The following is a 20,945-nucleotide window of genomic DNA, read 5'->3' as shown; positions in this document are numbered from 1 at the left end:
CGCCCGGCGGGGGAGGTGGCCGGCAGGGACCGGGGAAAAGTGTGTGGTAGGCGCGCGCGGCGCACCGTAGGGTTGCGACCGGGCGGCGCTGCGGGCCGCGGTGGGGCCGGAAATGTCAGGCGGTCCCCACTCCGCGCTCCGCGCCTCCGGCTCCGCGCCCGGCCAGCCTGAGGTGGGGTCGGTGCCCCCGGCGGCACGGCGCTGGGGAGGCTATGGCGCCGGCCGCGTCCAGGCTGCGGGCCGAAGCCGAGGTCGAGGCGCTGCCGCGGCGGGCGCTCGCCCAATACCTGCTCTTCCTGCGGCTCTACCCGGTGCTCACCAAGGCGGCCACCAGGTGAGCGGGGGCGCGGCCGGCGCGGGAATCGGACGCCGCCCTGGCCCCAGGTCGGCCGCAGCGGCGCGGGGCCTAGACGGGAGCGCGGGGCCGGGACGAGGCTGGGGGCGCGCCCGGGTCAGAGCCCCCGCAGCGGGCGCCCTCCGACCCGGCGCTGAACTTCCCGCGGCGACACCCGCGTCCCCAGTCAGCGATTGTGAGGCGCCTCGCGGATCCCGCCCTCCCAGCGCGTGGAGGGCCCGCCCAGACCCGGGGGTCGGCGCTGAGGTTTCACCCAAGGACCCAACAGGGGCCCCGCGCGCCCGGGGAAGCCACGGCAAGGGGATGAAACAAGGCCAGGGACGGGTCTTGGGGCCGGGTGAAACAGGCCAGGGAGGTCTTGGGCCCGGGTGAAACAGGCCAGGACGGGTCTGCCCAAGGAAGCGAGTCTGCGGGGCGCGGGTGGAGACGCGGCCAGGGAAGGTGTTTTTTGAGAAGGTGACATTGAACAGGCTGTGTAAAGAAGTGGAGCAGAGGCTCTCCTGGCACAGGGAACAGCAGGGCAAAGGTCTCTGTTAGGTTTTGAAGGGAAGGCCGGCATTAAAGAAAGGCGGAGAGAGGTGCAGCTTGGACTCAGTCCCGAGGGAGGGAAGATCTGTGTGTGGAGAACGTGAACCCTGAGCAAGAGGCAGGAGATGTGAAGGGAATCGCCAGGGATCTGATCCAGAAGGTGTCTAGGTCCGTGCTAGGAATTTTGGATTTTATGGTCCAGAGAGCTTCTCAGAAGGCAAATACAAACCAAGGCCTGGAGGGAGCCACTGGGCCTGTTCCACCTTTGTATGGAAATTTTTATCGTGATAATTGTAGATTCACAAACAGTTCCAGGACTAACATGGAGAGATCCCTCGTACACCTTCCCAGTGTCCCCCATTGGTTACATTCTGGGAAACGGAGTGCAGTATCCACCAGGGCATTGCGTGGACACAGTCCACAGATCCTGTTCGGATTTCTCCATTTTTCTTGTAGTTGTATCTGTTCTGTACAGCTTTATCACATCTGTACATTCATGTGTTCACTACCACAGTCAAAATGCAGAACAGCGTCATGATAGGGCCGTCCTGTTGCCCATTCATAACCACACGGCTTCCTTATTCCCAAACGGCCAAATTATAGTATAACATCACAGCCAGAATGTTGACATTGATACTGGAAAGCCACTTGTCCTTACCTGTGTGTTTAAGTCCACCATCTCCACCTTTTGATATAAGAACTATACACTGCAGCCGCTTTAACAAGAATTCCTACCCCCTGCCCATGTGCTGCATGGCCTCAGAACAGCCCTGCTAATTCACCTGTAGGAAAGGGACACCCTCCTGCTGGTCACTCCTGTTTTCTGATGACCTCCCTCTCCACAGTGGCATTTTGTCAGCACTTGGGAACTTCCTGGCCCAGATGATTGAGAAGAAGCGGAAAAAAGAAAACTCTAGAAGTCTAGATGTCGGTGGGCCTCTGAGATATGCCGTTTATGGGTGAGTGCCATACAAGGGGTGGGTTTACCTTGTAGCCGCTGAGTGCAACCAAGCTGGGCACCAAAACTGAGTAGTTGGAGTACTCTTATTTGGAAATATAACTTTTTAGAAAACATTGTAGTAATCATCATGGGAAAAAACTCGAATGGTTCATATAGTTTGTATGGCATATTTACGCATATGTAGTTTTTTTGTTTTTTCTTTTTTTTTGGAGACAGTCTCACTCTGTCACCCAGGCTTACTGCAACCACTGCCTCCCTGGTTCAAGTGATTCTCCTGCCTCAGCCTCTCAAATAGCTGGGATTACAGGCGCGCACCACCATGCCCAGCTAATTTTTGTATTTTTAGTAGAGATGGGGTTTCACCATGTTGACCAGGCTGGTCTTGAACTCCTGACCTCAAGTGATCCACCTTCCGTGGCCTCCCAAAGTGCTGGGATTACAGTGCTAGGATTACAGCCTCACATTTGTGGTTTTATCATGTTTCTTTTTAATTGGATGGGTGGGGGTGACTGTCTTAATTGGGCTGAGAGGCAAACCTGAGGACAAGTAACTCAACCTAAAGTCAGACTTCAGGATTCAAAAACCCTGAAAGCTTCCTAGACTGGGCTCATGGAAGAGGAAAACTGACTCCAATCTGACCAGTTAGTTTCTATTGTTATTTTAATTTTTTTTTTTTTTTTTTGAGACAGAATCTCGCTCTGTTGCCCAGGCTGGAGTGCAGTGGCGTGATCTTGGCTCACTGCAAGCTCTGCCTCCTGGGTTCACGCCATTCTCCCGACTCAGCCTCCCGAGTAGCTGGGACTATAGGCGCCCACCACCGCGCCCGGCTAATTTTTTGTATTTTTAGTAGAGACAGGGTTTCACCATTCACAGGATGGTCTCGATCTCCTGACCTCGTGATCCGCCCACCTTGGCCTCCCAAAGTGCTGGGATTACAGGCGTGAGCCACCGTGCCCGGCCTCTATTGTTATTTTCATAGTGTAAACATCCAGAAAAGAAATACTTCGGTACCCTGAAAAATGTCCAGTTTCTGAACCACTTTCTGAATTGCAAAAGCACAGTGATTCAAGAGTTTTACCAATTTAATCCACCCTGAGCTCTTGGCCAACAATAATGTTACAGATGGATTATTTGAAGTATTTTCCAACTACAGTGATTTTTTCTTTAATTCAGAATTCCTGAAGAACATTTTTATACTTCCAAGCTTGCTAACTTGAGTCATCATGGATTTTTCCATAATGTATTTAAAGCAGTAATCCCCCCAAGAGGGGCAGGTGATGAGATCACCTAGCAGGCCTCATCCAAGTACAGTTTTCCCATCCACAGGACTTCAGTCCCCTTCCCCACTGAGAATCCCTGCATAGGCCACATAACCCCCTATGACTGGGTGGGAAAACACACTGAGAACCACTTATCTAAAGACTGTCGACGTCACAAGTTGAAAGACCCCTCTTTTTGTTGCCGAATTTTATGGAACTGCAGGCCTCTTGTCCCAGTAGATGTGGCAGCTGGCTCCATTCTCTCCCAAGCACACAGGGGAATGATTAGTAGCAACGCACATAAGCTAGAGTGCTGTACCAGGTCCTGCCCTTTCCAGTTAGTTAGTGAGCACCCTTGCCAGTTAATTAGTGAGTGCCCTTGCCAGTTAGTGAGTGAGCGCCCTTGCCAGTTATTGAGTGCCCTTGCCAGTTAGCCTAGTGAGTTCCCTTGCCAGTTAGCCTAGTGAGTTTAATGAAAAGCTTTACAACCAGGGACATATCTGATGATTCATTATTCAGCACTTCTCAAAGCCAGGCGCTGTTCTGGGTACTGCAGTGGACAGAAGACATAGCCTGCCTTGTGGAGCCTACCTTCTAGGGGGGAGGAGAGGCACAGACTAACCTAACAGATGAGATAAGGACAGTGCTAGGCAGAAAATGAACCAGGGCCAAGAGTGTTAGCACAGGCGTGCACACGTGCTGGGACAACCTGGAAGCTGACAGTGTGAGGAGGAGCGAGCCAACATGGCTAGGCGGGGAAGCGCTGGGAGCAGAGAGTCAACAGCAGGAGCAAGTCTGGTCTGTTAGAGCAACAGAGACAGAGTGCCCCTGAAGCCGACTTGTCTGTACAGACCTGTGTGGCCAATGGTGAGGGACATCCGGAAGCAGGGCTTAGGACCTGGGATTTGGGGGTGAAGCTAGACCAGAGAAGAGCACATCCAGAGAACCACAGTCTGGCTCACAGCCCCTGGGGGCCTCAGGTTCTTCTTCACAGGGCCGCTGAGTCACTTCTTCTACTTCTTCATGGAACATTGGATCCCTCCTGAGGTCCCCCTGGCAGGGCTCAGGAGGCTCCTCCTGGACCGCCTCGTCTTTGCACCGGCCTTCCTCATGTTGTTCTTCCTCATCATGAACTTTCTGGAGGTGGGTGTCTGCCACAGCACTTACTGCAGCTCTTCGTTTAGCACAGGGATTCTTCACCTGACATTCCTGGCAGAATTCAGAGGGTCTGCAGACTTTTCACTCACATTGAAATTTTGCATTTTCCTTTATGAATATAGGAAGCAAACGTCTAGTATTGGCAGGACCTGTTTGTACCCAGTAGAGTCACTTTATTTATTTATTTATTTAAAGACAGGGTTTCACTCTGTCACCCAGGCTGCAGTGCAGTAGCACAATCATAGCTCACTGCAGCCTCAAACTCCTGGGTTCAAGCGATCCTCTTGCCTCAGCCTCCCAAGTAGCTGGGACTACATGTGCGTGCCACCACACCCAGCTAATCAGATATTTTTATATCACATCAGTTGTTACAGATATCTCAAAATATAATTTATGCTCATTACTACTTGGACCTGCCATTAGAGGGCTTTTCACTGTGGAAAGAAAGAAACAGGCCGGGCGCAGTGGCTCACGCCTGTAATCCCAGCACTTTGGGAGGGCGAGGTGGGTGGATCACCTGAGGTCAGGAGTTCGACACCTGAACTCAGGAGTTCGCCTGGCCGACATGGCGAAACCTCGTCTCTACTAAAAATACAAAAAAATTAGCTGGGCACAGTGGCGGTCGCCTGTAGTCCCAGCTACTCGGGAGGCTGAGGCAGGAGAACAGCGTGAACCCGGGAGGTGGAGCTTGCAGTGAGCCGAGATCGCGCCACTGCACTCTAGCATGGGTAACAGAGCAAGACTCCGTCTCAAAAACAAAAAACAAAAACAAAACAAAAAATTAGCCAGGTGGCCGGGCGCAGTGGCTCACGCCTGTAATCCCAGAACTTTGGGAGGCCGTGGCGGGCGGATCACAAGGTCAGGAGATCGAGACCACGGTGAAACCCCGTCTCTACTAAAAATACAAAAAAAATTAGCTGTGTGCGGTAGCGGCCACCTGTAGTCCCAGCTACTCGGGAAGCTGAGGCAGGAGAATGGCGTGAACCCGGGAGGCGGAGCTTGCAGTGAGTCGAGATCGCACCACTGCACTCCAGCCTGGGTAACAGCAAGACACTGGTTCAAAAGGAGGATCCCTTGAGCCCAAGATGTGGAGGCTGCAGTGAGCAGAGATCGCACCACTGCACTCCAGCCTGGGTAACAGCAAGACACTGGTTCAAAAGACAAAAAAAAAAAAAAAAAAAAAAAAAAAAAAAGAAATAAACACATTAGTCTGTCAAAATTTTTTCTGAATATTTTGATAACTGTATTTCAGTATTATTGGTTCCTTTGTAGTCTTATTTATTTATTTATTTATTATTTATTTTTTTGAGGCAGAGTCTCGCCCTGTTGCCCAGGCTGGAGTGCAGTGGTGCGATTTCAGCTCACTGCAACCTGTGCGTCCCGGGTTCAAACGATTCTCCTGCCTCAGCCTCCTGAGTAGCTGGGATTACAGGAGCCTGCCACCACACCCAGCTTATTTTTGTGTTTTTAGTAGAGACGGGATTTCACCATGTTGGCCAGCATTGTCTTGAACTCCTGACCTCATCATCCGCCTGCCTTGGCCTCCCAAAGTGCTGGGATTACAAGCATGAGCCACCGCGCCCAGCCGTATTTTATTTTATACATTACAAAACATGATTCTGAGAAGGGTGTCCACAGGCTTCACTAAACTGCCAAAGAGATCTGTGGCACAAGAAGTTTGAGACCCTACTGATAACACAGAAGAGTTCCGGGCCTGGAGGTTCACCTACCGGCATAATCCCAGTCAGAATCCAACGCACGGGAGGCGTGTTCACCTGCACTCAGCAGCTGTATCTGTTCTGACTGTCCCACCTTCCCCGTTCACGAGCACCTTCAAATCCTCACCAACTCTAGGAGCACCAGCCAGGTTGTGCTGTGTGTGAGACGTGTCACCTTTTTTTTTTTTGAGACGGAGTAGTCTCACTCTGTTGCCCAGGCTGGAGTGCAGTGACATGATCTCGGCTCACTGCAACCTTTGCCTCTTGGGTTCAAGCAATTCTCTGCCTCAGCCTCCTGAATAGCTGGGATTGCAGGTGCCCGCCACCATGCCTGGCTAATTGTTTTGTATTTTTAGTAGAGACGGGGTTTCACCATCTTGGCCAGGTTGGTATTGAACTTCTGACCTCGTGATCCACCCTCCTCGGCCTCTCAAAGTGCTAGGATTACAGGCGTGAGCCACTGCACCTGGCGTCACCTTCTGTCCTGAAAGTAATTTGTTTTAACCATTCACTTCTCCATACAGAAGTTCTAAAGGTTCATGTATTCAAATATGACATTTTTTCCTCCATGCCTTTCCTTACAGGAAGATAATAGAAATATTTTCCTATGCTTTCCTCCAGTATCCTTATGGTTTTACTTGTGTACAGTAAGAGACAGACTTCTGTGCTGATTTTTCCACTTACATAGCAAATTTTCTCATTACCATTTATTGGGCAATCTCCAGTATTTTGAAATATTCTCATTTCCATCTGTACAGGCAATTATCTGCACTCTTTGTTCTTTTGCTGGATTATTTTCTTTTTTTTGAAATGGAGTCTCACTCTGTCACCCAGGCTGGAGTGCGGTGGCACAATCTTGGCTCACTGCAACCTCCGCCTCTCGGGTTCAAGTGATTTTCTTTTTTTTTTTGCCTCACCTCTCGAACTGGACTACAGGTCCCCCACCACACCCGGCTATTTTTTGTATTTTATAAAACGGGGTTTCCCCTGGTCTCGACCCGCCTCGGCCTCCCAAAGTGCTGGGATTACAAGCGTGAGCCACCGCGCCCGGCTCAAGTGATTTTCATGCCTCAGTCTCCAGAGTAGCTGGGACAACAGGCGCCCGCCACCATGCCTGGCTAATTTTTGTATTTTTAGTAGCAATGGGGTTCCTCTGTGTTGGCCAGGCTGGTCTTGAACTCCTGGCCTCAAGTGATATGCCCACCTTGGCATTACAGGCATGAGCCACTGTACCCAGCTCTCCCCCTTACTTTAAACAAGAAAATATTTAAGCATTTCTTTAAAATTTTTTCTTAGTTTGTATATATTTAGAGGGTACGAGTGCAGATTTCTTATGTGACTGTGCTCTGGCGAAGTCTGAGCTTTTAGTTCCCATCACCCAAGTAGTCAGTGGTGATTTTCAACCCTCCTCTCCCCGCCACCTTTTCAAGTCTCTGGTGTCTGTTATTTCCCTCTGTTGGTCCATGTGTACCCACTGTTTAGCCACTACTTATGAGTGAGAACATTGGCTGAGGCAGGAAGGTCACTTGAGCCCAGGATGTCAAGACCAGTCTGGGCAGCAGAGTGAGACCCCTTCTCTACAAAAAAATTAAAAATCAAAGGGTTGTGGTGGCACATGGCTGTAGTCCCAGCTACTTAGGAGGCTGAGACTGAGGCTTGATGCCAGGAGGTTGAGGCTGAGTGAGCCGTGATCGCGCCGCTGCACTCCAGCCAGCATGGGCAACAGAGTGAGACAGCGAGACCCTGTCTGGAAAAAAAAAAAAGTGAGAACATGCAGTATTTGACTTTCCATTTGTGAGTTGTTTCACTTGGGATAATGGCCCCCGGTTCAATCTACGTCACGGCAAAAGACATGCTTTTTTTTTTTTTTTTGACACAGACTCTCGCTCTTTCAACCAGCCTGGAGTGTAGTGGCGCAATCTCATCTCACTGCAACCTCCGCCCCCCGGGTTCAACGATTTTCCTGCCTCACCCTCCCAAAGTTCTGAGATTACATGCATGAGCCACTGTGCCTGGCTGAGTTCATTCTTTTTTTATAACAGAGTAGTGTTCCGTGGTATATTTATGGCACTTTTTCTTTATCCAGTCCTCTGTTGGGGGACATTTAGGTTGATTCCATGTGTTTGCTGTTGTGGATAGCACTGTGATAAACATATGAGGGCAAGGATTTTTTGATATGATTCCTTTTCCTTTGGGTAGAGGCCCAGTAGTGGGATTGCTGGATCAAATGGTGGTTCTATTTTTAGGTCTTTGAGAAATCTCCATACTGTTTTCCAGAAAGGCTGTACTAATTTGCATTCCCACCAGCAGTGTGTAAGTGTTCACTTTTCTCCACATTCTTGCCAGCATCTATTGTTTTTTGACTTTTTTTTTTTTTTTTTTTTGAGGCAGTTTCACTGTGTCGACCAGGCTGGAGTGCAGTGGCGCAATCTCGGCTCACTGCAACCTGAACCTCCCGGGTTCAAGTGATTCTCCTGCCTCAGCCTCCTGAGTAGCTGGGATTACAGGCACACGCCACCATGCCCGACTAATTTTTGTATTTTTTTTTTTTTTTTTAGTAGAGACAGAGTTTTCCCATGTTGGTCAGGCTGGTCTCAAACTCGACCTCGTGATCCACCCACCTCAGCCTCCCAAAGTGCTTAAATTATGGTCATGAGCCACCGCGCCCGGCCACTTGACTGTTTAATAGTAGCCATTCTGACTGGCGTGAGGTGGTATCTCCTTGTGGTTTTAATTTGCATTTCTCTGATGATTAGTGATGTTGAACATTTTTTCATATGTTTCTTGGCCACTTGTTTTTCTTCTTTTGAAAAATGTTCATGTCCTTTGCCCACTTTTTTAATGAGGTTATTCATTTCTTTCTTGTTGAGTCGTGTAAGTTCCTCATAGATTCTGGATCACAGTCCTTTGTAGGATGCATAATATGCATATATTTTTTCCCAGGCTGTAGATTGTCTGTTGATTGTTTCTTTTGCTGTGCAGAAGCTTTTTTGTTTAATGAAGTCCTGTTTGTCTGTTTTTGGTTTTGCTGTATTTGCTTTTGAGGACTTAGTCACAAATTCTTTGTCTTGGCCGACGTCCAGAGGAATTGCTCCTAGGATCTTCATGGTTTCAGGTCTTGGGTTCAGGTCTTGAATCCACCAGCTGATATTTAGAGTGAACCTACTGGGGTCCTTTTTATTTTTTCATAACTCCTAACAAGTTTTGATTGGAAAGACATCGACTTTGGAGGTTATTTGGGAGGAACTGACAGCATAGCTCTGAGTAGCAGTTCTGGTGCCCAGGGCCAGCCTTGGGAGTCACCTCCTCCAGTTGTCCGCAAGGAGTTTTGGGCCAGGACAGACATCACCGCCAGCATGAGCAGGCTGCTGTCTGGCATCTCACTGATCATTTTCCATCTTGCTGGTTGGCTCCTTAGAGCTGCAGTGCTGAGTACACATGTGTGCTGTCTGCGTACACACAGAACAAAATCCAATAGCAGTTTAAAAACCATCACGATACGGTTTGGGTGCCCGGAATTCAGTTCTGATGGGCAGTGAGACTGTTCACCACCCGCCTTCCCTCCTTTGCAGGGGAAAGACGCCTCAGCCTTTGCCGCCAAGATGAGGGGGGGCTTCTGGCCGGCACTGAGGATGAACTGGAGGGTGTGGACGCCACTACAGTTCATCAACGTCAACTACGTCCCTCTGAAGGTGAGGGCCACGGGGCTCAGCCTCTGCCAACGTTACTTTCTGTCAGCCTTTTCCTTCCTTCCTTCCTCTTTCCTTCCCCCCTCCCTTTCCCTCCCCTCTTTTCTCTTCTCTTCTTTCTGCTGTAGTTTTCTGCTAGACTTGGTTTCACCCATGTCTAGACTCCTCAACTACCCTTGGATTTTGCCCATGACCCTGAATCATTGCTAGTTTGGGATTTAGGAAGCAACACAGAAGGGTGTCCCGAGTGGTCGTCTTTGCCTCTTCTGTTCGTTCAGCAAATTCTCATTAAAAGCCCCCATGCCAGGGATGCCTATGAGTTTTCTAGCCTTTGAAACATTCCCAATCCCAGGAGTGTACATTCAGGCAACTTGGATCTATGCTCCTGGGTTGCAGTCCTCAAACTTGGCCCAAATAAACTCTAGTTATACTTAGAAAAAAAAAGGCCATCACAGTAGCTCATGCCTGTAATCCCATCACTATGGGAGGCTGAGGCGGGCAAATCACTTGAAGCCAAGAGTTCGAGACCAGCCTGGCCAACATAGCGAAACCCCATCTCTACTAAAAATACAAAAATTAGCCGGGCGTGGTGGCAGGTGCCTGTAGTCCCAGCTACTCAGGTTGCTGAGGCACAAGAGTCACTTGAATCTGGGAGGCGGAGGTTGGAGTAAGCTGGGATTGCGCCACTGCACTCCAGCCTGGGCAACAGAGTAAGGCCCTGTCTCAAAAAATAAATAAAATGTTAAAAAGAAATAAAGCATTCATGGTCCCTGGGCTCATGAATTACAGCTGAGCCTGAAGGCAGGCACTGTGCGGCCATGGGTCCTGCCACTGACCTGAAGGGCTGCCTCACCTGCAGCCATGGCAGCCACACCTAGGCGAGGGGTGGGCCCGTCCAGGTGCAGAGTGAAGGCCTTCTGGGGAAGCTGAGCCTTTCCGCTATCCTGCGCATGAAGAAGCTGCTGTGGGGGCTGAGTCAAAGGTGTCAGATTGGGGCTGGGCTGGTGGTGCGGAGGCTGGAGCCCCAGGCTCTGCCACTGGGATCAACTGTCTTTATGCACAGCCGGGGTCCCCAGGACTACTCCCACACTGGGAGGATGGGGTGCAGCACCCCCTGCAGCATGGCAGGACACCCCCGGATGCTACAGGAGGAGGCCTGGCAGAGCCTGCAGGGGCCACATGCTTCCCTCCCCTGCAAGGTGTGCCGCCCATCAGGGTTTTTTACTGGCACTCTGGGCGGGCATCTCTGCCTGCCGCCCCAAAGCTCCAGACCCCTAGAAAGACAGCAGCTGTGTGGAGCCTGCATTGTTGGTGCAAACAGTCCAGGCACAGGGCAGGTGGCCCTTCTGGGAAAGGTGGGTGCCGTCCCAGCCCAGGCTGCCGCTAGGGAGGACCTGGACAGGCCTGCAGTGGCTGGATCTCAGCTGCAGAGAGCCTTCCTGCATTAGCACCGGCTCTGAGCCCTGCCCAGGAGGGAAGAGAGGACCAGGGTGACCCCCGAGGGAGAGGAGGGAGGCAGCCCAGTGTGCGCACACTGCACACAGCACAAACACACACACACACACCAAGAAGCAGCAGGAAACCAGGGGCGCACACAGACAGGACAAAGAGGCAGTTCACCCTTAGCCAAAGTTGCCAGGAGTTAAAGCAAAATAAAAACAAAATTTCCTTTGGCTTTAACAGTGGCCCTTCCCAGAGCAATTTCAGCTCCATGGGGCTGAAGCCAGATTGCCTTGAAGAGTAGGTGGGAATTATTTTAAAAATCACAAGTCTAGAACATGCTCTCAAAGTCTGTGCGGGCCAGGCCTGGTGGCTCATGCCTGTAATCCCAGAACTTTGAGAGGCCGAGGCAGAAGGATCACTCGAAGCCAGGAGTTTCAGACCAGTCTGGGCAACATAGTGAGACCCCATCTCTATTTTATAAAAATGAATTTTAAAAAGTTTGAGAGGAGGTGAGGAGAAGCGATGGAAGAAGGCTGGGTGGCAGAGGGGGTTCTGACACTCAGAGATGCGGCCATGGTGGGTGCAGACGTGAAGCTGCTTGTGGGATGGGCAAACAGACATGTCCAGAAAGAGCAGCTCTGCGGGGTCCCCTAAGGAGTCAGGGTGAATGTGAGCCCCCGCACACTCACAGTGGTGCTTGGGACAGAGGCCCCGCCCTCTGTGATGAGAGAGGAGAGAAAGTGACAGCTGAGCGGAGAGGAGAGTGGGACATCCGCCTCAAGCCCCTACGTGCCTCTCCTCTGGAGGGCCAGGGCTGGGACTGAGGGGAGAGGAAGCCAGACGGGCATTTTGAGGGGATACAGAAGGGGCAAGTTTGGCCATGTGGAGGATGGGAGACCATGCTGACTGCAGAGACAAAGATTTCTGGGCAGAGGGGGCTGGGGCTTTTCCAGCTGTGGTCAGCATCTGGGGAGGTGAGAAGGCAGGAAGGATAAAGGATTTTCCAGAGTGTGACTGAAGAACAGTAGGCTAAGGAAGCCACAGCCATAGGCCACTGGTTCTCAGGAATTTAGAGAAGTAGGGACAAGTGAGAAGACAGACTGGCGGGGAACACGGAGGATCTGGGATGCAAGAGGGGAGAGCCGGTAAGCTGCGCCTCTGAGTAGCGTGGGGGCAGAGTCGCCATCCTAGGTGGGTGCAGGTGTGTGCGGAAGCAGCATTCATTCAGCAAGCGTTTCCTGAGCAGTGACTGCGCCATGCTGCTAGACTCGGGGACGCGGTGATTAACCAGACACACGGGCTACTACTTTTCATAGCACCACATGCCAGGGAGAGACTCAGCACCGGGCCAGAGGATTCTGGGGAAGGGTGAAGGTGCTGAGTCACCAAAGCAGGGCAGTGGGATGGTGATGGGTTAGAGGAGAGAAGGTCTGGGGCCCCTCCCCTGTTCATCAGCTGTGTCCCCTGAGGAGGGTGCAGCCACCTGCATGATGGCTGGTCCTGGAGTGAGAGAGGCTGAACCAGGAGCTAAGGTGTGCAGTGAAGGGGGAAAAAGGAGAGTGACTTGTCTTTGGAATTCCTGGGCCACTGTAACCTGTGAACACTGTAACTAGGGGGCCATTTTTCTTCTCCACTCCTCTGCTAGGGGCCTAGCACAGTGTTCGGTACAAACAAAGGCTCAGTAAATGCAGTAATGGACGGGTAGTTGGACCAGCCGACCAACAAACGGGTAAACGAATGAACTGGGTGACTGAGGCTGGATAACTGGCCACGGCCTCCCGCTGACCGTGGCCTGTCGGACTGTTCTTTTTGGCAGTTCCGGGTGCTCTTCGCCAACCTGGCAGCTCTGTTCTGGTATGCCTACCTGGCCTCCTTGGGGAAGTGACGACAGCTGGGAGAACATCAGGTGCACTGTGGACATGGGTCTGGGGGTCTCACCCGCCCAGCAAGAGCAGAACCAATCCAGTCAGGACATCACTGACTCTAAATCAGGTGATTCAAGATGCTCGAAAATGATGGATAGAGAAACAGAAATCTCTGAATGTCAGAACCTTGTGTTTTAAAAAGGCAGTCGCTGCCTTCAGGTGGTGCTGCCCCAGAAACTTAAAATTTAGTCGAGGCAGTTTCAATTGTTACTGTGGACTGAATTAGGATCACAATAAACGATAATGCAGGTTCTTCAATGGTGACTTTAATCTCTCAGAACAATTGCTGTTGCTTCGAAAGACATGCATAGCCAGATGTTTTTTAAATTTTCATGTGTGTGGTACGATACATAAAACACAAAATTTACCATGTATCTGGTCGTGGTGGCTCATGCCTGTCATCCCAGTACTTTGAGAGGCCGAGGCAGGAAGATTGCTTGAGGCCAGGAATTTGAGACCAGCCTGGGCAACACAGTGAGACCTCATTTCTACAAGAAAAAAAAAATATATATATATACACACACACACACACACACACACACTCACACTCACACTCTCCTGGGATATCTTCCTGCTACAGTCTACACACACACACACACACACACACACAGACACTCCTGGGATATCTTCCTGCTACAGTCTTCCAAGTAGCTAGGATTATAAGTTCCCACCCAGCTACACCTGGCTAATTGTTTTCTTTTATTTGTAGAGATGGGGTCTTCTTGTGTTGCCCAGGCTGGTCTTTGAACTGGGATTACAGGTGGGAGCAACTGCACTGGGCAATTTCTTTTTTTTTTTTTTTTTTTTTGAGACAGAGTCTTGCCCTGTCGCCCAGGCTGGAGTGCAATGGCACGATCTCAGCTCACTGCAACCTCTGCCTCCCGGGTTCAAGAGATTTCTCCTGCTTCAGCCTCCCAAGTAGCTGGGATTACAGGTGCACACCACCATGCCCGGCCAATTTTTTGTATCTTTAGTAGAGAAAGGGTTTTGCCATGTTGGCCAGGCTGGTCTCGAACTCCTGACCTCATGATTTGCCTGCCTTGGCCTCGCGAAGTGCTGGGATTACAGGCATAAGCCAACATACCCGGCCCTCTTTCCTTTTAAAAAAGGCTGACTTTTGATTGTCCTTAAGATTCTTTAAAAGAAAATAAAAATAGGCCAGGCTCGGTGGCTCACGCTTGCAATCCCAGCACTTTGGGAGGCTGGGATCACTGAGGCAGATTGATCACTTGAGGTCAGGAGTTCAAGACTAGCCTGGCCAACACAATGGAACCCTATCTCTACCAAAAATATAAATAATTAGCGGCTGGGCAGAGTGGCTCACGCCTGTAATCCCAGCACTTCCGGAGGCCAAGGCAGGCAGATCACGAGGTCAAGAAATCGAGGCCATCCTGGCCAACATGGTGAAACCTCGTCTCTACTAAAAATACAAAAATTAGCAGGGCGTGGGCCAGGTGCGGTGGCTCATGCCTGTAATCCCAGCACTTTGGGAGGCCTAGGCGGGCGGATCACGAGGTCAAGAGATCGAGACCATCCTGGCTAACACGGTGAAACCCCGTCTCTACTAAAAAAATACAAAAAATTAGCTGGGCGTGGTGGCGGGCACCTGTAGTCCCAGTTATTCGGGAGGCTGAGGTGGTAGAATGGCGTGAACCTGGGAGGCAGAGTCCACTGCACTCAGGCTGGCAATGGCGAGACCTCTCAAAAAAAAAAAAAAAATTCAGGCTGGTGTCAGTGCCTGTAACCCCAATTAGCTGGGTGTGGTGATGCACGCCTGTAATCCCAGCTACTTGGGAGGCTGAGGCAGGAAAATCACTTGAACTGGGAAGGCAGAGGTTGCAGTGAGCCGAGATCGTGCCACTGCACCCCAGCCTGGGCAACAGAGTGAGACTCTGTCTCAAAAAAATAAATAAATAAAATAAGAAATAAAAATAGGGCTGGGTGCAGTGGCTCACGCCTGTAATCCTAGCACTTTTCAAGGCCGAGGCAGGCGGATTACTTGAGGTCAGGAGTTTGAAACCAGCCTGGCCAACATGATGAAACCCCCACTCTACTAAAAAATAATAAAAATTAAAAACTTAAAAGGCTGAACATTCCCGTGTGCGTGGACTGCATTTTGCCTGTCCGTCTGTCCGTCAGTGGCTAGACTGTTTGCAGCTCCTGGATGCCGTGAAGGACGTGGTGGTGCAGATGGTGGTACTAATGCCTGCTCAAGTCTTGCTTGCCTTGGGTTTTCAAAGAACTGCTCTTTCAGTTCAGAATATTTAAGGTGGAGTCGTTCCCAAAGGAAGTTTAGGGCATTTGCAAAAGTAACAGATGCTTCTGCAATTGATGCGGAAGGTGACAATTCTGACTATCCCTCTAACTTGCCACTTCCCAGTGAGTCCCACCCCCCTGCCATGATGGAGGATTAAGAACCTGGATCTCAGAGCAGATTCTAGATTAGAATCCAGAGATGACAGTACTGACACTGCTCAGGGTTGCTTTGTGCCGGAACTCTTCTGAGAGCTGCGAGAGCTTCGCGGGGTTGGCATTATTCATCCTGCAGCAGCCCTGAGGGAGGTGCCATTGTTTTCTCTGCTCCACATGTGGGGGATGCAAGATGCCTCAGCTAGCAAGAGACAAGTCCTGATTCAGAGGCAGTCAGCCAGGTCCTGAGCCACTGTCTTCACCACCTCATCACAGGGCATCAGAGTGTCACGGCAAGGTCAAGAGAATTTTCTGGAGATTTCGCGTCATGTATATGGCTTACCACAGCCCGCATCAGGTCAGTTCACTGAATACACCTTTACGGAGTGCTGTCAAGGCACACAGGGGAGAGCAGAGACCAGGAGTTTTTAGTTTCACTCACTTGAACAGTCATCAGTAAACAGGCTTTTTTTTTTTTTTTGAGACAGAGTCTCGCTCTGTTGCTCAGGCTGGAGTGCGGTGGCATGATCTCGGCTCACTGCAGCCTCTCGTTTTCAAGTGATTCTCCTGCCTCAGGCTCCCAAGTAGCTGGGATTACCAGCGCGTGCCACTACGCCCTGCTAATTTTTTGTATTTTTAGTAGAGATGAGGTTTCACCATGTTGGCCAGGCTGGTCTCGAACTCCTGACCTCAAGTGATCCGCTTGCCTCGGCCTCTCAAAGTGCTGGGATTACAGGCGGGAGCCACTGCGCCCGGTGTAAAAAATACATTAAAAAAATATTTTCTCTTGGGCTGGTCAGTTTCCACACAGAGGATCCTTTAGTTCTTGTCAGGGTGTTGGGGGAAGGATGGTGGTGGTAGCTGAGCATGGAATGAGCCTAGTGGCCAACATTCTTGTGTCTATCTGGAGGAAAGGGGTTAGAGGTCCTACTGTTCCTTATGTGAACTCTGTATAATCCCATCTTTATTACTGCATCCCCGATCTGAGCTATGCTTGGTGTCCTGAAATCCAGAATCCTCCTGTTCAAGTCCCCTGGAATGGCCTTTCTCTAGTGCTCCACGGTGATGAAAGTGAGCTATTCCCCTGAACATGTGGGTGAGAAACGAGATGTGGAAGGCAACCTTTTCCTCTAAATGCCCCTGCTTTCAGCCCCACAGCTCTCAGACAGGAGGCTAATGCTGCCAATTCCCAGACTCTTCCAGACTCACTGGATTAAATGAACTTGCTTCCTGGTTTCCTTCCACATAGGCACTGGTGTTCCATTTTCTCAGGTTGACAAAGATCTGATTTCCAGCTTTGGAACTTTTGTTAACTGATTGATCTGCTGTCCTTTGTTCTTATGGACTCAACTATGTCCTTGTGGATTTTACATTTTGTTTTTTATTTATTTTTTGAGATGGAGTCTTGCTCTGTCACCCAGGCTGGAGTGCAGTAGTGTGATCTCAGCTCACTGCATCTTCTGCCTCCTGGGTTCCAGCGATTCTCCTGCCTGAGCCTCGTGGGTAGCTGGGATTACAGGCGTGTACCAGCTAATTTTTGTATTTTTAGTAGAGATGGGGTTTCACCATGTTGGCCAGGCTGGTCTCAAACTCCTGACCTCAGGTGATCCGCCCGCCTCGGCCTCCCAAAGTGCTGGGATTACAGGCATGAGCCACTGAGCCTGGCTGATTTTCTGTTTTTTTGAGACAGAGTCTCTGTCACCCAGGCTGGAGTGCAGTGGCGCGATCCTGGCTTAATGCAACCTCTGCCTCCCAGGTTCAAGTGATTATCTTGACTTAGGCTCCTGAGTAGCGGGGACTACAGGTGCGCACCACCACGCCAGGCTTTTTTGTATTTTCAGTAGAGACGGGGTTTCACCATGTTGGTCAGGCTGGTCTTGATCTCCTGACCTTGTGATCCGCCCACCTCGGCCTCCCAAAGTGCTGGGATTACAAGCGTGAGGCACTGCGCCCGGCCCGATTTTCCTTTATTTTATTTTTTTTGAGACAGAGTCTTGCTCTGTCGCCCAGTCTGGAGTGCAGTGGTGCGATCTCGGCTCACTGCAAGCTCCGCCTCCCGGGTTCACCCCATTCTCCTGCCTCTGCCTCCCTAGTAGCTGGGACTACAGGTGCCCGCCACCATGCCCTGCAATTTTTTTGTTTTGTATTTTTAGTGGAGACGGGGTTTCACCGTGTCAGCCAGGATGGTCTCGAGCACCTGACCTCGTGATCCGCTCACCTCGGCCTCCCAAAGTGCTGGGATTACAAGCGTGAGCCACCGCGCCCGGCCAAGTTTTTTTATTTTTTTGAGACATTGTTTCACTGTTGCCCAGGCTGGAGTGCAGTGAGGCAATCTCAGCTCACTGCAACCTCCGCTTCCTGGGTTCAAGCAACTCTCCTGCCTCAGCCTCCTGAGTAGCTGGTATTACGGGCTGGAGCCACCGTGCCCGGCTAATTTTTGTATTTTTAGTAGAGACCGGGTTTCACCATGTTGGCCAGGCTGGTCTCGAATTCCTGACCTCAGGTGATCCGCCTGTCTCGGCCTCCCAAAGTGTTGTGATTACAGGGGTGAGCCACTGAGCCCAGGCCCAAGTGATTTTTAAATAGCTTAAATCAGATCATGTCATTTCCCAATTTTAAAATTGGCAGAGATGGTCCAGCAATCCCACTTCTGGGTACAGACGCAAAACAATAAATGAAAGAGAGATCTGCACGCAGCACTGTTCACGCTAGCGAGGAGATGGCAACAGGGCAAGCGTCCAATAGTGGGTAAGCGGTGGGGTCGGTCCACGCAGGCGTCCAGCAATGGGTAAGCGGTGGGGTCGGTCCACGCAGGGAGCGCTGGTTCCCCTGGAAGGAAACCCAGGCTCTAATGCGGTCCCTCTGAGGACCCTGCTAAGCGAAACGCGCCGGCCATAGAAAGACTGTCCCGCAGGAGAGGACGGTGTTCGGCCCGGGGTTGAGGGGTCGGCACCAGGAGGAGGGACAGCCCGGCCGAACCTGAACGCACTTCAGGCCGCTTGAACCGCACATGCAGGAACGGCGCCGACGGAAAACTTTATTTCGTGTTCCGCCACCAAAAAAATATCGTTTAAACAAACCTGCGGCAGTTTCCCAGCCCCCTTAAACCAAGGTCCCAAGTTCTCCGCGTCTCCGCCCCTGCACCCAGCCTCCGGCTTGGGCAGGCGCTTCCGGTGCGGAACCTTCTGGAAAGCACCGCGCCGCCCTCCCGGCGTCCCCACAACCCTGCGCGCACCGGCGCTCGCGAGCACAAGTGACGGGACTGGAGGGTGGCCGGGCAAGTGGCTCCGCGAAAACGCCCCTTCCCGGAAGGCTGCCCCGCCCCAGGAGGCGGGACTTCCGTCCCCGCCGCCCGGAAGCGGCAGCCCGGGGAAGCGTGTCCCTTGCGGAGCGCCGTCGGGGCCGTGGGCGCCTGCGCGGGCCGGCGCGGGAGCGGACGGCATGGCGTTCCGGCAGGCGCTGCAGCTGGCGGCCTGCGGGCTGGCCGGGGGCTCTGCCGCCGTGCTCTTCTCGGCCGTGGCGGTAGGGAAGCCGCGCGCAGGCGGGGACGCAGAGCCGCGCCCGGCTGAGCCGCCGGCCTGGGCGGGGGGCGCGCGGCCGGGCCCCGGCGTCTGGGACCCCAACTGGGACAGGTGCGCGCGGGGCTGGTTGGGGCCGGGGTCGGGATGGGGGTCAGGGCCGGTGTTACCCTTGGGATCGGGATCGGGACCAGGTTTAAGGTTGCGATCGGGTCGGGATCTGGGGTCGCCGTCCGCTTCCCCCAGCGGAGGATCTGCTTTCCGGGGCCGCTCTGCGCGGAGGGTTCTGGGGGCGGCGGACCCTTCCCCCCGGCTTCTGTGGGCCGGGCTCCGTCGCGTCCTCGCCCTTCTCCCCGCTCCTGCGAGTCCGTCCTGGGTGCCATCGCCGGAGCGCGGGCCGGGGCGAGGCTGGGGTGGAAGCCGGGCCTCCTCCAGGGGTGTTTGCAGGAGCGCGCCCGCGAGCCGCGTGTCGTTATTGAGCGTTTGAAATATGGCTGGTGTGATTCCTGAAGGGAATGCTTAGTTTACGTCAATTTAAACTTAACGCAAGCAGGGCCGGGTGCGGTAGCTCACGCCTGTAATCCCAGCGTTTGGGAGGCCGAGGCCGGAGGATCGCTTGAGCCCAGAAATTTGAAGCCAGCCTGGGCAAGAAAGTGAGACCCCCATCTCTACAAAAAAATACCAAAAAAAATTAGCCGAGCCAGGTGGCGCGCGCCTGTGGTCCCAGCTACTCGGGAGGCTGAGGTAGGAGGATCTCTCGAATCCAGGGGTCCCAGGCTGCACAGTGTGAGCCGAGATCCCGCCACTTCACTCCAGCCTGAGCAACAGAGCCTGTCCCAAAGGAAAAAAAAAAAAAAAAGTAGTGCTGGTTTTTAACATTAGTTATGTGTTGAAATACTATTTTTAGCATATTGAATTAAAAATATGATCGAAATTCACCTTTTTTAAATGTTGCTGTTAGAAAATTTATAATTTCACATGTTGCTGGCATTCCGTTTCTGTCGGCCAGGACTGCTCTAGAGGCAAGGATGGTTTGCCCAGTCCTAACTCCTCATTATACTCAGTACTTTGCGAAAGGGGGCACAGAATTATACTTACTACTGTGGTTGCGTTAGGTACTTTGTTAGATTTTTATCGTTTGTTAACCTTATTTCCTCTATTATTAGCATCATGCACTAAGCATGGTGTATGTATCAAAATTAATGAGCCCAAATAATATACATTATTAATTATAGTTATTATATTAGTTTATAATACATTACTATTAACCAAGGTTCATGCTTCATTGAGATTTCCTCAGCTTTTACTTGCTGTTCTGTTCTAGGGTCCCACATGACAAGTAGTCTTCATGCCTCCTTAGGCACGTTTTGGCTGCGACAATTTCTCAGACTTGTTTTGACGATCATGACTGTTTGAGGTGTCTTGGTCGGGTTTGGTAGAAGGTCCCTCAGCTGAGACTTCTCTGAAGGTTTTCTCATGATTAGACTGGAGTTATATTCTTTTTCCTTCTTTTGTTTTTTCTTGAGACGGAGTTTCGCTCTTGTTGCCCAGGCTGGAGTGCAATGGTGCAATCTCGGCTCACTGCAACCTCCGCCTCCCAGGTTCAAGCGATTCTCCTGCCTCAGCTTCCCAAGTAGCTGGGATTACAGGCACACGCCATCATGCCCAGCTAATTTTGTATTTTTAATAGAGACGGGGTTTCTCCATGTCAGTCAGGTTGGTCTTGAACTCCCGACCTTAGGTGATCCTCCCGCCTCGGCCTCCCAAAGTGCTGGGATTACAGCCATGAGCCACCATGCCCAGCCTGTTATATTCTTTTTTAAAAATCAGAATTCCGAAAAATCAGAAATTCTGAATCAATATTCTGAATTTCTTAGGTCTTTTTAAGGAAACAGATTCACTCTGCCGCTAAAGAACTTGAAGTAGGCTGGGTGCGGTGGCTCACGCCTATAATCCCAGCACTTTGAGAGGCTGAGGCGGGC

The 20,945-nt window shown here is 51.5% G+C and overlaps 2 protein-coding genes across 3 annotated transcripts in view; both read left to right on the top strand.

The window, feature by feature from the left end:
- Nucleotide 1: 1 nt before the first annotated feature.
- PXMP2 (peroxisomal membrane protein 2) lies at nucleotides 2-13,371 on the top strand. Of its 2 annotated transcripts, XM_032168225.2 has the most exons (5): nucleotides 2-334; nucleotides 1,729-1,842; nucleotides 4,084-4,246; nucleotides 9,552-9,671; nucleotides 12,928-13,371. In XM_032168225.2, exons 1-5 carry the CDS (start codon nucleotides 213-215, stop codon nucleotides 12,994-12,996), a joined length of 588 nt encoding a protein of 195 aa, XP_032024116.1. In that variant the 5' UTR covers nucleotides 2-212; the 3' UTR covers nucleotides 12,997-13,371. The 2 variants fall into 2 exon arrangements, with proteins under 2 accessions (XP_032024116.1, XP_032024115.1); XM_032168224.2 differs by lacking the exon at nucleotides 12,928-13,371 and having other exon boundaries at nucleotides 9,552-12,919.
- Nucleotides 13,372-18,830: 5,459 nt separating this feature from the next.
- The window catches only part of PGAM5 (PGAM family member 5, mitochondrial serine/threonine protein phosphatase), an 18,723-nt gene continuing 16,608 nt past the window's right edge, over nucleotides 18,831-20,945 (top strand). The window contains exons 1-2 of the mRNA XM_058425088.1: nucleotides 18,831-19,077; nucleotides 19,158-19,460. Of these exons, the coding sequence (XP_058281071.1) occupies nucleotides 18,887-19,077; nucleotides 19,158-19,460 (494 nt within the window). The 5' untranslated portion in view covers nucleotides 18,831-18,886. The remainder of the gene's footprint in view (nucleotides 19,078-19,157; nucleotides 19,461-20,945) is intronic.

This window comes from Hylobates moloch, unplaced genomic scaffold, assembly GCF_009828535.3.
Source record: "Hylobates moloch isolate HMO894 unplaced genomic scaffold, HMol_V3 SCAFFOLD_12, whole genome shotgun sequence".
In the NCBI taxonomy this organism is placed as follows: Eukaryota; Metazoa; Chordata; class Mammalia; order Primates; family Hylobatidae; genus Hylobates; species Hylobates moloch.
This window is presented reverse-complemented; position numbering and strand designations above follow the sequence as displayed.